Source organism: Phodopus roborovskii, unplaced genomic scaffold (genome assembly GCF_943737965.1).
Source record: "Phodopus roborovskii unplaced genomic scaffold, PHOROB, whole genome shotgun sequence".
Classification (NCBI taxonomy): Eukaryota; Metazoa; Chordata; class Mammalia; order Rodentia; family Cricetidae; genus Phodopus; species Phodopus roborovskii.
In genome coordinates, this window is record NW_026125506.1 from 9203848 (window position 1) to 9216819 (window position 12972).

The 12972-nt window shown below is 51.9% G+C and overlaps 1 protein-coding gene across 1 annotated transcript; it reads left to right on the forward strand.

The window, feature by feature from the left end:
* Positions 1–4751: 4751 nt before the first annotated feature.
* On the forward strand, positions 4752–12972 carry Sds (serine dehydratase). The gene is made up of 8 exons (XM_051176549.1): positions 4752–4889; positions 7476–7630; positions 8465–8504; positions 8758–8897; positions 8975–9066; positions 9641–9868; positions 11390–11514; positions 12626–12972. The coding sequence occupies exons 2-8, from the start codon at positions 7478–7480 to the stop codon at positions 12829–12831; spliced, it is 984 nt and encodes a 327-aa protein (XP_051032506.1). The 5' UTR covers positions 4752–4889; positions 7476–7477; the 3' UTR covers positions 12832–12972.

Genomic DNA, 12972 nt, shown 5'->3' on the forward strand with positions numbered 1-12972 from the left:
ATCAAAGACCCTCCCCCATCCCTGACCAACAAATATGATCATTTTGGACTTGAGAATACATCTTTGGGGCTTTATGTCATCAGCCGACCCCATCTTTTCTGGAAGGTCACAGTCCTGAGATCACCCCGTCCTCCCCACTCAGCTGCCACCCAGCACCCAGCACCCAGCAGCTCCTGACTGAACTTTGCATGTATCTGAGTTTGAGACCCTACCAGAGACCTCCCCGCCACCACAACTCATTTGCCCAGAACAACAGAAGGAGTTAGGTGCAAAAAGCTAATGTGGCTAGTTGGGTCACCGGGCACGGAGACATTCAACCTGGGTGCACCTCCCAATAGACTTAAAAATTCGTAGCTAAGCACCATGTATGATGGCGAATGCCTGTAATCCCGACACTGGGGAGGCAGAGGCAGGGTAATCAGAAGATAATGGCCATTTGGGCTACAAAGGAAATTCAAGGCCAGCCTGGGCTGCAGGAGAACCTGCCTTGAAACAAACAAACTCATAGCTAATCTGAGCAGGGTGGTGTATATCTCTAGTCCCAGTACTTGGTTGGGGGGGGGGAGCTAAAGCAGGAGAATGAAGAGTTCAAGACCAGCCTGGGTTACATAGTGAGACCTCCATCTCATAGAACAAAATCCCTTGGGCTTCAGAGAAACGGAAAGAGCTTGTGAGTGGTGTTGGGGTTGGGAGTGGGGGCGGGGGTGGGGAAGAGGCCTTGACACTGCTGTCCAAAGCCTCTGACAGCTGCCTTGAGCTGGAGGCACAGAAGATTCTCACATAACTTAACAGTTACCACCCAATTGCTCTGGCTCCTGTGTTTGCTGCAACCCCTAGAAGAAGAAAAAAAATCCTGTCACCTCAAATTAAGCAGTGTACTTGCACTTGGGGTGTAAGGGTGTTTTTGTTCGTTTGTTTGTTTGTTTGTTTTTGCTGTAGACCTCTTCACTTGTCAATGAGCTGTGGCCACATCTCTCTCAGGGTCTCTCAGGGCATTGGATTTGGCCCACGTCAGGCATGGGTCACCATGGGTAATGATAACCCGGTGAGAGGCTCTAGCTATCGCCAGGTCCTGACCTTGGCTTGGTGACTGATTTTACACATCAGTGATCAGCAAAGACTGTTTGTCACTAGGAATGACGCACAGTGGGAGTCAGCAGCAGGCAGCGCCACCGAGAAGCCCCAGAGGGTTCTGGGAGCTCCCTCCACCCCCATCTATCCAGGGCTGCAGCAGGCAACCACATGAAAGAGAGCAGTGGCTGCCAAGCCCTCAGCTGGGGCCACAGAGGTGGGCACAGAGTCCAAAACAAGGGAGGCTCGATGTTCAGGCAAATTCTTTTCTCTTTTTTTAACATTAAAAAAGAAACAGTTTTAGGGCTGGAGAGATGGCTCAGTGGTTAAGAGCACTGGCCGCTCTTCCAGAGGACCCAGGTTCAGTTCCCAGCACCCACACAGCAGCTCCCAACTGTCTGTAACTCCAGTTCCTAGGGGATCCGACACCTTCCCACCAATGCACATAAAATAAAATAAAATAAATAATTTTATGGTTTATTCATTTGCTTTCTTACTTATGTATTTGGGGTTGTTTGTGTGGCATGGCACACATATAGAGGTCAGGTAACAATCTGTGGGAGTCGGTTCTCTCTACTGTGTGAGTGGCAGAGATGGAACTCGGCTCATCAGGCTTGTCAGCAAGGGTCTTTACCCACTGAGTCATCTTACCAACCAGCCTCTGTGTGTGTGTGTGTGTGTGTGTGTGTGTGTGTGTAACATTTTACTTTTTTGAGAGAGCATCTCATGTTTCCCAGGCTGGCTTTGAACCCACTATGCAGCCAAGGATGACGTCAAACTCCTGACCCTCCTGTTTCTGTCTCCCACACCTGGCCACTTTTATTTTATTTTTTTCCTTTAGGACCACATCTCTTTCTGTACCGCAGTCTGGCCTCAAACCTGTGCTATCCTCTCCTATGTGCTATCATGACAGGGGTGAGCCACCATGTCCATGGGACGCCTCTCGGGGCTCTGGTTCAGCAGCAGCAGGGTAGAACATGTTTTGTACCCTTGAGGTTTAGTTATGGCCACAAGGCCAGGAACAGAGACCGCAGAACAAGGAGGGCCGAGTGTCTTTCGTGTTACCCTGGAGAGGTTCCTCCCATGCAGCCATTGGTATCTGGAGACGGTTCATTTTCTGTTGTAGGACAGCTGCCCCGGGCATTGAGCGTAACTGAGTATGATGCTCCTCATTCTGATACAACTAAAAATATCTCCAGAGATTGTCCAGCGTCCCCTGGATGCAAAACTCACACCACCCTGGGAATGGCTGTACTGGATCGAGGTGTGGGAAGGAGGCATGTGTGACAGGTGGTGAGGGTCGGGCTGGGAATATGGCTGAGTGGACAGGGTGCTTTCCGAGCATATGCTAGGCCTGGAGCTCCATCCTCAGCACCAAGCAAAGTAGGCATGGTTGGCACTAGACTATGATCCCAGCATTCTGAAGGTGGAGGCAGGAGAATCAGGAGTTGAAAGGCACCTTCAGCCGGGCTGGGATGGTGCACACCTTTAATCTCAGCACTCAGGAGGCAGAGGCAGGAAGATCTCTGTGAGTTCGAGGCCAGCCTGGTCTACAGAGTGAGTTCCAGGACCGTCAGGACTGTTACACAAAGAAACCTTGTCCGGAGAAAACAAAAACAAAAAAGGGGTCTGGAGAGATGGCTCAGAAATTAAGAGCACTGGCTGCTCTTCCAGAGGTCCTGAGTTCAATTCTCAGCAATCATATGATGGCTCACAACACTCTATAATAAGATCTGGTGCCCTCTTCTGGCCTGCAGGGATACATACAGATAGAACACTGTATACATACTATATTAAGCCCAGGGGGAACTGGACTTAATAATAAATAAAATAATAAAAAAGAAAAACCAAATAAGAAAGAAAGAAGGATGTCATCAGCTACTTAGTGAGTTGGAGGCCAGCCTGGGTTGCATGAAACCCTGACTCAAATTTAATCTAAAAAATGAAGTCTAGAGCCTCTGGGTATATCCAAACTCCTCAATCCAACCCTGTCCATCAGCTCTGTGCTCCCTAAAGACTGAATCCCCAAGACAGCATTTTCTAAGTTAACTTCTGTCCCTATGACTCTTAGCAAATGCCATCCTCCAAGCCTGTCCTCACATACAACAAGGGATAAAGAAAGCCTATACACTTGTGCGTCTCCACACGGGAGATCCATGGCATGGGGGCAGAACCCCAGTACTCTGGCAATCGCTTGCCAGTACAGAGAGCACAAGATGGCTCTTCCCACACAAGGGCCTTGTGATGTACATGTCATCCCAGCTTGCCTACCCCATGTCCTTGATCCACACCCTGTGTTCACCCCTGTTGTGAGCGATCAGAGGGTGCAATGACAACACACAACTTGTTCTGCCTGGGTGGCTGGGGGGGGAGGAGGGGTAGAGATGGGGGGAGTGGGGGTTGGAAGGGGTTGGGAGGGGGAAGGGTGGAGTAGGGGGAATGGGGGGCGTGCCTGGGCAAGCCGACTGTGCCATCCTCAAACTGTGTTCATTTGTATTCTCAGCCCAGCCAGTGGGACAAGAGAGCTTTCTTGGGGAGGGCCAGAGAAAGAAGCAGTCAGGCCATTTGCCTCTGTGTGTGTGTGTGTGTGTGTGTGTGTGTGTGTGTGTGTGTGTGTACGCGCCCTTGTGGATACACAGGCCTCTGCACACAGCCAGGAACAGGCCAGAGGCTTGGAGTACAGCTAGAAGGGTTTTTAGATGTAAGACCCCCCCAGTTCTAGGTCATGGTAGTGATGGTGGTGTTGATGGTGACGACGACAATGATGATGGTGATTGTAGCGAAGACAGTAGTGATGAAGATGGTGGTAGTGGTGGTGATGATGGTGATGACAGTGATTGTGGTGATGATGATGATGAAGACTACTAATACACACTGGCTGCCTGTTCAATTTCACGTCTGCCACCTGGCGCTCATTCATGTCACCAAAGCGTGGCACACAGGTACTAGTGTCATCCCCATTTACAAATGAACAAACAGGCTGCGTGAGATCAAGGCTCTTGACCAGACCACTTATCTAGTAACCGCAGAGTCTGGACTTGAACCCAATCCCCTGGGTCTCACCCATCTGCCCTTTCACATGCAGAGTCCCTAGAGGATGGCAGGCAGTAAGCAGCTCTGTCAATCACTGGGTTGAGAGTCCTGCCCGAGGCCTGCCTCTCACTATCTCTGTGACCTGAGCCTCATTTCCAGTCTCTATACAAGCCACTTTTATGGTTCGACACTAATTTGAGTCGCCCATCCCCTGTTCCCCTCCCCCCTCCGCGCCCCCTCCCCGCTTCTTTCTATTTTGAGACAAGATCTCACTCTTTAGTCCAGGCTGACCTCGAACTCGTACTTCCTTCCACCTCCACCATTGCTGCTCTGGGATTGCAGGTGTGAGCTGCCATGCGGCTGGTTTTTGGCTACACACTAGTGTCCAGCAACGGCTCGGCTTTTCTGTTGTGGGATGAACCCCAGGGCCCCTGGCAAGGACTCTTTAGTGCAACCCCTCATCCCCATCCCCCAGGTCCTTCAGGCCCTTGAAAAATAAGTGTCTTCTTTCGCTAGTGAAGAAACCAGGAGGAAAGGGGAAGTGGACAGGGATTGAGGAGCAGGATGGAGAACAGGCCTGAGTGCCCTCCCCTGCACCACCACCCGGGACTGGACCAGGGGGCGTGGCTTTGGGGGCGTGGCCTGCCTGGGCCCCTATTGGCTGCCCCGAGGTTTCTCCAGAGAATAAAGCCCTGGAGCAGAGCGTCCTGCCAACCTTCTACTCTCCCAGGACTCAGACAGAATCTACCTCTCTCGCTCGCTTTGTCCAGCAACTTCTGTGCCGGGTACGTGGCCCCCAGTCTCAGCCCCACCCCAGGACTGACAGCCAGGGACAGCCAGAATTGGGTACCCAGGGGGAGGGGCTGGGGCACATCCAGTTCCAGTCTCCGTGTTCTGATCTGTAAAATGGGAGGATGGGTAGAACCCTCTAGCTTAGGATGCCACAAGGGTGAGATGTGACAGGCTGTGTTAACTGAGTGCTCGCGAGAGACAAACGACAAGGGAGGGATTTCTGCCCTGGAGCTTGTGCCCTACCCCAACTACATTTGCCAAGATCCCCACCCTACGCCTTTTCCTCACTGTCTATGGAGTCTCACTGTCTATGGAGCCGGGTGGGACTGGCCTCTGGGGTGGGAATCAGTACCAAGTACCCTGTCCATTTTTCCAAAGGTCTCCAATGTTGCTGCCTGGGGGCAGGGACCAGGTGGGGCTTCCCAAAGTCACCTGGAAGGGGTGTACATGGTGGGGACCACCCACCAGCCAGAGGCTGCATCAGCTGGGCCTTTTAGGTCCAGAGGAGGCCCAGTGTGTCAGGATGGGACCTAGCTGAAAGATAGAGCAAAGTTGGAGGTACCCTGCATGTACTTCTTCTCTGACTGCCATTCAAGAGGTCAACTAGAAAGAGGGGCCTGGTTGGCTTGCCTGTAATCTCAGCATTTGAGAGGCAGGAGAATCACAATGAATTTGAGTCCATCTCTCTTGATACTGAGGCAGGAGGATCACAACAAGTGGGAGTCTGTCATACACACACAGGTGCGAATACTCATATACACAAATGCGCACACACATGAGCGATCCTATATGTAAATGTTCACAAGAATCACCATCTGCCTAGGCTTAATCCTACTTGGCCCTGGATCTCTCTTAGGGCTTCTCACAGGGCTGCAAAGTGACAGTGGCTGAGTCAGTGTTAACCTAAGGGCTTCCTTCCTCACTGTCATAGCTACCAAAGGGACAGCATGGTGCCATTAGCCAAACCTGAACTTTGTTATGTAGCCTAGAAAGACTTCCTTTCAATGTGGAAGTCATGTGATAAAGGTGAACCTGGGGTCTGTGTTGCTCTCTGATCTCCATGCTAGGGGAAAAAAAAATCTATAATTCTATTTGTAAAAAAAACTGAGAGCCAGCATGTGGTGGTGGCATACACCTTTAAACCCAGCACTTGGGAGACAGAGACAGGTAAATCTCTGAGTTGGGAGGTGGTATGGTCTATAAAGCAAGTTCCAGGATAGCCAGGGCTACACAGAGAAACCCTATCTCAGAGAGAGAGAGAGGTGGGGGGGAGGAAAAGGAGAGGAAAGCCTTTTCACAGCTTGATACTGCGGTATCAGGTCTTTTTGGTTCTGTTTTAAGACAGGGTCGGGTCTTATGTAGCCAAGGATGACCTTGAACGCAAATCCTTTTGCGTTGTTCACCCCCCAAGTACCAGGATATAGGCTTGCGCCAAGACCAAAGGCTCATTTTTCAAAAATATATGTGTGTTGATCCCCAGGCATAGTGGGGCACACCTGTGATCACAGCCATTGGGAGACTGAGATAGGGGATCAAAAGTTCAAAGCTAGATGAGCTCCAGGCCAGCCTGGTCCACAGAATGAGTTCCAGGACAGCCAGGACTGTTACAAAGAGAAACCCTGTCTTGAAAGACAAACAAACAACCTCCCAAACACACACACACACACACACACACACACACACACACACACACACACGTTCAAAGCTAGTTTAGGCTACATAGTGAGAACATTGTATTTTAAATTGTTTATTGGGTTGGGAGATGGCTCCATCTGTGAAAGGGCTTCCTGTGAAAGCTGTTCCCACGAGGACCTGTGACTATGGCCCTAGAACTCACATCAAAAATGTCAAGCACAGAAAAAAAAATTGATCCCAGCATTAGGGAGCAAGAGACAGGAGGACCTATGGGGCTCGCTGGCCAGCCAGTGTAACTGAATCACTGAGCTCCAGGGTCAGAGACCCTGCCTGAAAAAGTAATCTGGAGAGCAATAGAGGAAGATACCGGATGTTGACCACTGGTCTCTACACACACACAATGTGTTTAAGTAAGATACAGGAGGGTAAAATGCTGGGCATGGTGGGGTGCTGTGGACCCGAGGGCCACTAGCCACAGGGACCCGGCCTGGCCTGTTTCTTCTGTTTGCTGCCATGGTTTACTGCTCATGGAAGCAGATGGGTTGAGGCTAGTTCCTGGTGACTTTGCAGAGACAGGACCTGGCTGCCCCTGCCTTGTTTTATCCACACCCCCATCTTGTGGCTCATTCTGATTCAGCTTGTACAAGACCCCTCCCCTGTTCTTGCCCAAGACTGCAGCCTAAGGATGTTTGTGCAAGACCCTTCCCCTGTTCTTGCCCAAGGCTGCAGCCTAAGGATGTTTGTGCAAGAACTTTCCCCTGCAACCTGAGGAAGTTTCTGAGCTCATAACCTTCCAGCTCTGGGGTGGGGCTGGGGCAAAGGTGAGAGCCCAGCTGAGATTTTACCCTGTGTCCTTTCCTTATCATCGTGGGTATGAAGGAGGAGTCATAGAGCTTAGGAGCGGGCTGCCGCCTTGACCCTTTGCATCTCTCCCTGTCTCCCAGCCATGGCGGTCCAGGAGCCCCTCCACGTGAAGACCCCGCTTCGTGACAGCATGGCCCTGTCCAAAGTGGCTGGCACCAGTGTGTACCTAAAGATGGACAGCTCCCAGCCCTCAGGCTCCTTCAAGATCCGAGGCATTGGGCACCTCTGCAAGATGGTACAGAGCAGGGTGGTATCCTGGCAGGAAGGGCACTCCCTCCTACCTGACAGTTCTAGAGCCAGGTGTGCAGATAGACGCCCAAGATTTCAGCACTCAGGAAACTGAGGGTGGAAAGTGAGTAGCATCCTAGGCTGCATAGCAAGACCCTGTCTCTCCTCCTCCTCATCGTCACCATCACCATCATATTAAGGGCTGAAGTTTAGACGGCTCAGCAGTTAAGAACACTGGCTGCTCTTGCAGAGAACCTGAGTTCAGGTCCCAGCACCCACATGGTGGCTTACAACTACCTTAAACTCCAGTTCCAGGGGATTTGACGCACTCTATTGGTCTCCAAGAGCAATTACACTCATGTGCACACAATTAAAAAAATAAATAAATATTGGGAGGGAGTGATAGCTAAGTAGTTAGGAACACCTGGGGCTCTTTCAGAGGAACCACACTCACTCTCAGCATACAAGTTGGTGGCTCACCTGAAACTCCAGATTCAGGGCATCTGATGCTCTCTTCTGCCCTCTGCAGGCAACAATGCCCACATACACATAAATAAATAAAATCTTAAATAAACAAATGCAATCTTTCTAAAAAGAAAATAATTTTAGGATAGGCTACACATATCAGAGATCCCTCTGGCTAAGGGGCGCCAACCCGTGAGAGTCCCTCAAGACTGACACCTGCCCCCTTGCCCCAGCCAGTCTCCTTGGGGAAGAGAAGTCTGAGGTTCAGATACCAACAGGAGAAAGGTGGGTTCAGTGTAGACTGACGACGTTCCAGTGAGGGGTGAGCCTAGGCAGGGATTGAGAGGTGGCCTGACCCCTCCTCTTGTCTCCACAGAGGGCAGAAAAAGGCTGTAAACACTTTGTCTGCTCTTCAGGTAAGTAGCCAGCCAGGAGGTTCTCTTTCCCATCCTATCTTGGACTGTGAGTCCTGAAGACAGGCACGTCATCCCTCTGGGCCCTGGTCTCTGCAGCAATGAACTCATTTATAGAAGTCCAGAAGTTCCAGAATGAGGCAGACGTCACTTGGGAGGAGAGGGGAGTCCAGGGCCTGACAGGACAAGAATGGTCAGCCCCACCTGGGGTCCCAAACTCTCCTTACTGACGCCCTCTCCACTGCCTCCCTGACAGCGGGCAATGCGGGCATGGCAACTGCCTACGCCGCCAGGAGGCTGGGCATCCCAGCCACTATCGTCGTACCCAGCACCACACCGGCCCTCACCATCGAGCGTCTCAAGAACGAAGGTGCCAGAGTTGAAGTGGTGGGAGAGGTGAGTGCTGGCCGGCAGGTGGCAGGGCTGAGAGGGCGGAGTCATTTCACTCTCTTCCTGCTCCCATTGCCCTACAGATGTTGGACGAGGCCATCCAACTGGCCAAGACTCTGGAAAAGAACAACCCAGGCTGGGTGTACATCTCTCCCTTCGATGACCCCCTCATCTGGTGAGTCGGGGGCCACCTCACTCCTTACTGCACGTGTCTGCCATGATGCGTAATGCCTGCTGGTCCTCCCCATGCTGCACACCCAATGTACGCAGGAGAGAACACACAAACACGCAGATGCACACATCAGCGATGGGAGGGGTGTCTCCAGATAGAGATTCGGGGAGATCAGCTCATCTGGGGGTGACTAGGAAGAAATGAAGTGGGGACGCACTGATGAAGGTAGCTCTCACGTGATAGCAGCTGCCACGGGCAACTGAACCTCAGCCCCTGGGGACCCTCAAAGTCTGTGGGGAATGAGCATCCAGGGAATGTGTCCACTGATGGGTAGGAAGTGGGCGTCTATCCACCACTCCTGCAGCCACCCTCTTCTGGAGGATGGGGGTCTGTGTCTCCTACACAGTCGTCAGTGTCCTGTGAGTCCATGGCTGGGCAGGGAAAGGGCAGGGGTCAGCTCTGAGGTTCACCACTGACTGCCTGGGATGGAAGCAAATGCAGCCTTAGCTGGCATCTCCAACCATCCATTGTGTCTTCAGGAAGCCCAGCCCTGACCTGCCACCCTTCTCCTGCCCAGGGAAGGCCACACTTCCATCGTGAAGGAACTGAAGGAGACACTCAATGCCAAGCCTGGGGCCATTGTGCTATCAGTGGGCGGCGGAGGCCTGCTGTGCGGAGTAGTCCAGGGACTTCAAGAGGTGGGCTGGGAGGATGTGCCCATCATCGCCATGGAGACCTTCGGTGCTCACAGCTTCCATGCTGCCGTCAAGGAAGGGAAACTGGTCACCCTGCCCAAGATCACCAGGTGAGTCTAGGGACCTTCGTTATACAAGCAGCGAAAAGGAGACTTTCTCATTTACCAGGTCACACAAGCAGGTGTGACCTTGAACGGGAGCCTTTATGTGGAGAATGGTAATGTCAACCACTTCTTGAGGTCCTCATGCCTCGCGTCTTTGCTGGCTGTTTTTCTGACCGCCAAGATGTGCAAGACCCTGGCTGATCTTGGGGGAGTGGAGGGACACCTTCTTGCCTGCAAGGAATTCATAACCAAATCCCAAATTTGCAGCTTAAACAAAATTGAACTTTGTTTCTCCCTACTTAAAAAAGAAAAGGAAGGGAAGGAAGAAAGGACAAGAGGAAGAAAGCCTATTAGGAAGAGTTCCTTGGAGCTGGGGGCCAAGTTCCTCCAGTCTGATGCTCCACTACTGAGTGTGTTCACCTAGGGTCCAAAGTGGCTGCTTTTGTGCCAGCCACCACAACCATGCTCCGCCTGAAGACAGGAAGTGAGGGCAGAAGTATGCACCTAAACATTAATGACAAAGTGGGCTGTCCCTCCACTGACCCTGGTAAGCCCATCATGAGAATTGAGATTGTTCTGAATAAATTGAACCTGGTCTGCCAGCTGTTTAGTACACAGTAATCTCATGGACCAACTCTCGGCAATCAGAGCTGTCTTACTTCCTCTTACTACTCATTGGGCAGAACTTGGTCACATGGTCACGCCTAGCTGCAAGGGAGGCTGGACAAAGTTTACACTAGGCATCCTTGAGTTCAGCTAGAAGAGATTTCTAGGGGGACGACAGTTTCTGCCATAGGTAGGGAGGGATAAATCAGGTTAAGGGATTCTTCCAGATTTCTGGGAATGATTTCACCATTAGGACTCCTGCCAGATGGAGTATGGGTGCAGTAGTTGGCACTCAAGCAGCCAATTTGACTCTAAGTTAATGTGCCTTGGGGCATCTACTGCCCCATCTTTGTTCCTGATTCCCCTTCTATAAAACTGAGTTAGGGGGAGAGGTGGTTCAGCGGTTAAGAGTACATGCTGCTCTTACAGAGGACCTAAGTTCAAGTCCCAGCAGCCACATAGTGGCAACCATCTATGAGATCTAGTGCCCTCTTCCGGTGTGCAGACATACATGTAGGCAGAACACTGGTACATAATAAATCAATCTTTAAAAAAGGGGGGGGAACCTGAGTTCAGGAAGTGTGTGGCACCTGATAATTTAGTAATCCTGTTCATTAGGATTGGTGGGGGGGGTGCTATTTGAGAACCTCAAGTAAACTATGGGACCGAGGGGCCCTGGAAGAGAGGGCCTCATCTTGAGTCTGGCAGGTTGGGGCAGGAGGTATGTGCTGTGCACAGTAGGTGGCCGTCACAAGCCAGGGGCAGGGCATCTCTGATTCAGGCCAGTCTGGGAGCACTGTGCAGGTTCCCGGGGCTGGGCAGGGGTTGCCCTTTCCTACCGCTCGCCTGTATCCCTGCCTCTCACATGCACCCTTGCCTCGTCTTCCCTCCCTGTGCCTGCTTCCCACTCCCATCTCCCAGTGTTGCCAAGGCCTTGGGAGTGAACACTGTGGCAGCGCAGGCCTTGAAGCTATTTTACGAACACCCCATCTTCTCTGAGGTCATCTCAGACCAGGAGGCCGTGGCCGCCATCGAGAAGTTCGTGGGTATGTACGGAGAGAGCTTTTCCCCCCCCTAATTTTCTCCCTCCTCAGCCTAGAATGCCTCATGGGTGGAAGCTAAAGCAAGTCAGTAGTAAAAAGAAAACACTAATGCCGCTCATGAGAGACTGAGCCTGCGTTTGCTTCCATCAGCTACTGGATGAAGGCTTTCTGATGACAATGAGGACAGTCACCAATCTGATTCATTAGATGGTCAGTTCAGGCACCCTCTCCACCACTGTTAGGAGTCTTAGCTGGGGTCATCCTTGTGGATTCCTGGGAGCCTAGCACTGGGTTGAACTCTGGGAGTCCTGTTGAAGAGGGAGGAGGGATTGTACAAGCCAGAGCATCAAGGTCATGAAACGAGAGACCCACACAGACAGCTTATCCCAGCTAGGGAGCACTGCATGGGACTAACCTAGGCTCTCTGCATGGGTGTGACAATTATGGTTTGGCCCGTTGGTGGGGCTCCTAGCAGTGAGACCAGGACCTGTCCCTGGTACTTATGTGGCTTCTGGGACCCCAGTCCTCATGCTGGGTTGCCTCACTCAGCTTTGAAGTAGGGGGCAAGAGCTCAGCTCTGCCCCAACTTAAAATGTCATCATGGGAGGTCTGTCCCTTTCTGAATGGAGACAGAGGGGTGAATGGGGAGGGGGATAGAGGAAGTGGGTGCGGGGCAACAGGAGATGGGGGAAGGGGGACTGTGGTCAGTATATAAAAATAATAATAATAAAAAAAAAAAAAAAAAAAAAAAAAAAGCCAGGCAGTGGTGGCACACACCTTTGAGCCCAGCACTTGGGAGGCAGAGGCAGGTGGAGCTCTGAGTTCAGGCCAGCCTGGGCTACAGAGCTACTTCCAGGATGGCCAGGGCTACACTGAGGGAATAAAAGTCTTGGAGGGGATATAAGGCCCGAAAGGATGAACAGTAACACACATTGCCAGCTGTGAACAACTGCAGCTTGTGCCGCATACCTAGGCACCTGTGATCCTCTCAGACACCCGAGAGCTCAGCCCAGGCTGAGGAAACCGGGCTAGGCTCAGCCTAACTGCTCCCAGCCAGCGAGAGACTTGGTCCTCTTTAACGGTGTTGAGGGCTGAGCAGCCCCTTTTCCCACAGATGACGAGAAGATCCTGGTGGAGCCCGCGTGTGGAGCGGCACTGGCTGCAGTGTACAGTGGTGTGGTGTGCAGGCTGCAGGCTGAGGGCCGGCTGTCAGCCAGGCTAGCCTCATTGGTCATTGTTGTGTGTGGCGGCAGCAACATCAGCCTGGCGCAGCTGCAGGCGCTCAAGGTGCAGCTGGGCCTGAATGGACTGCCCAAGTGATGTCCCATAAGAAGTGGGCACCAGCACCCCCGTGCAGTGTGAGCAGGGGATGCACCTGCCAGTGGCCTCACCCTCCTTTACCCACGTCTATAATGTGTACTTTTCCACTGTAAATAGATAAATATATATTTATAAAGCAAA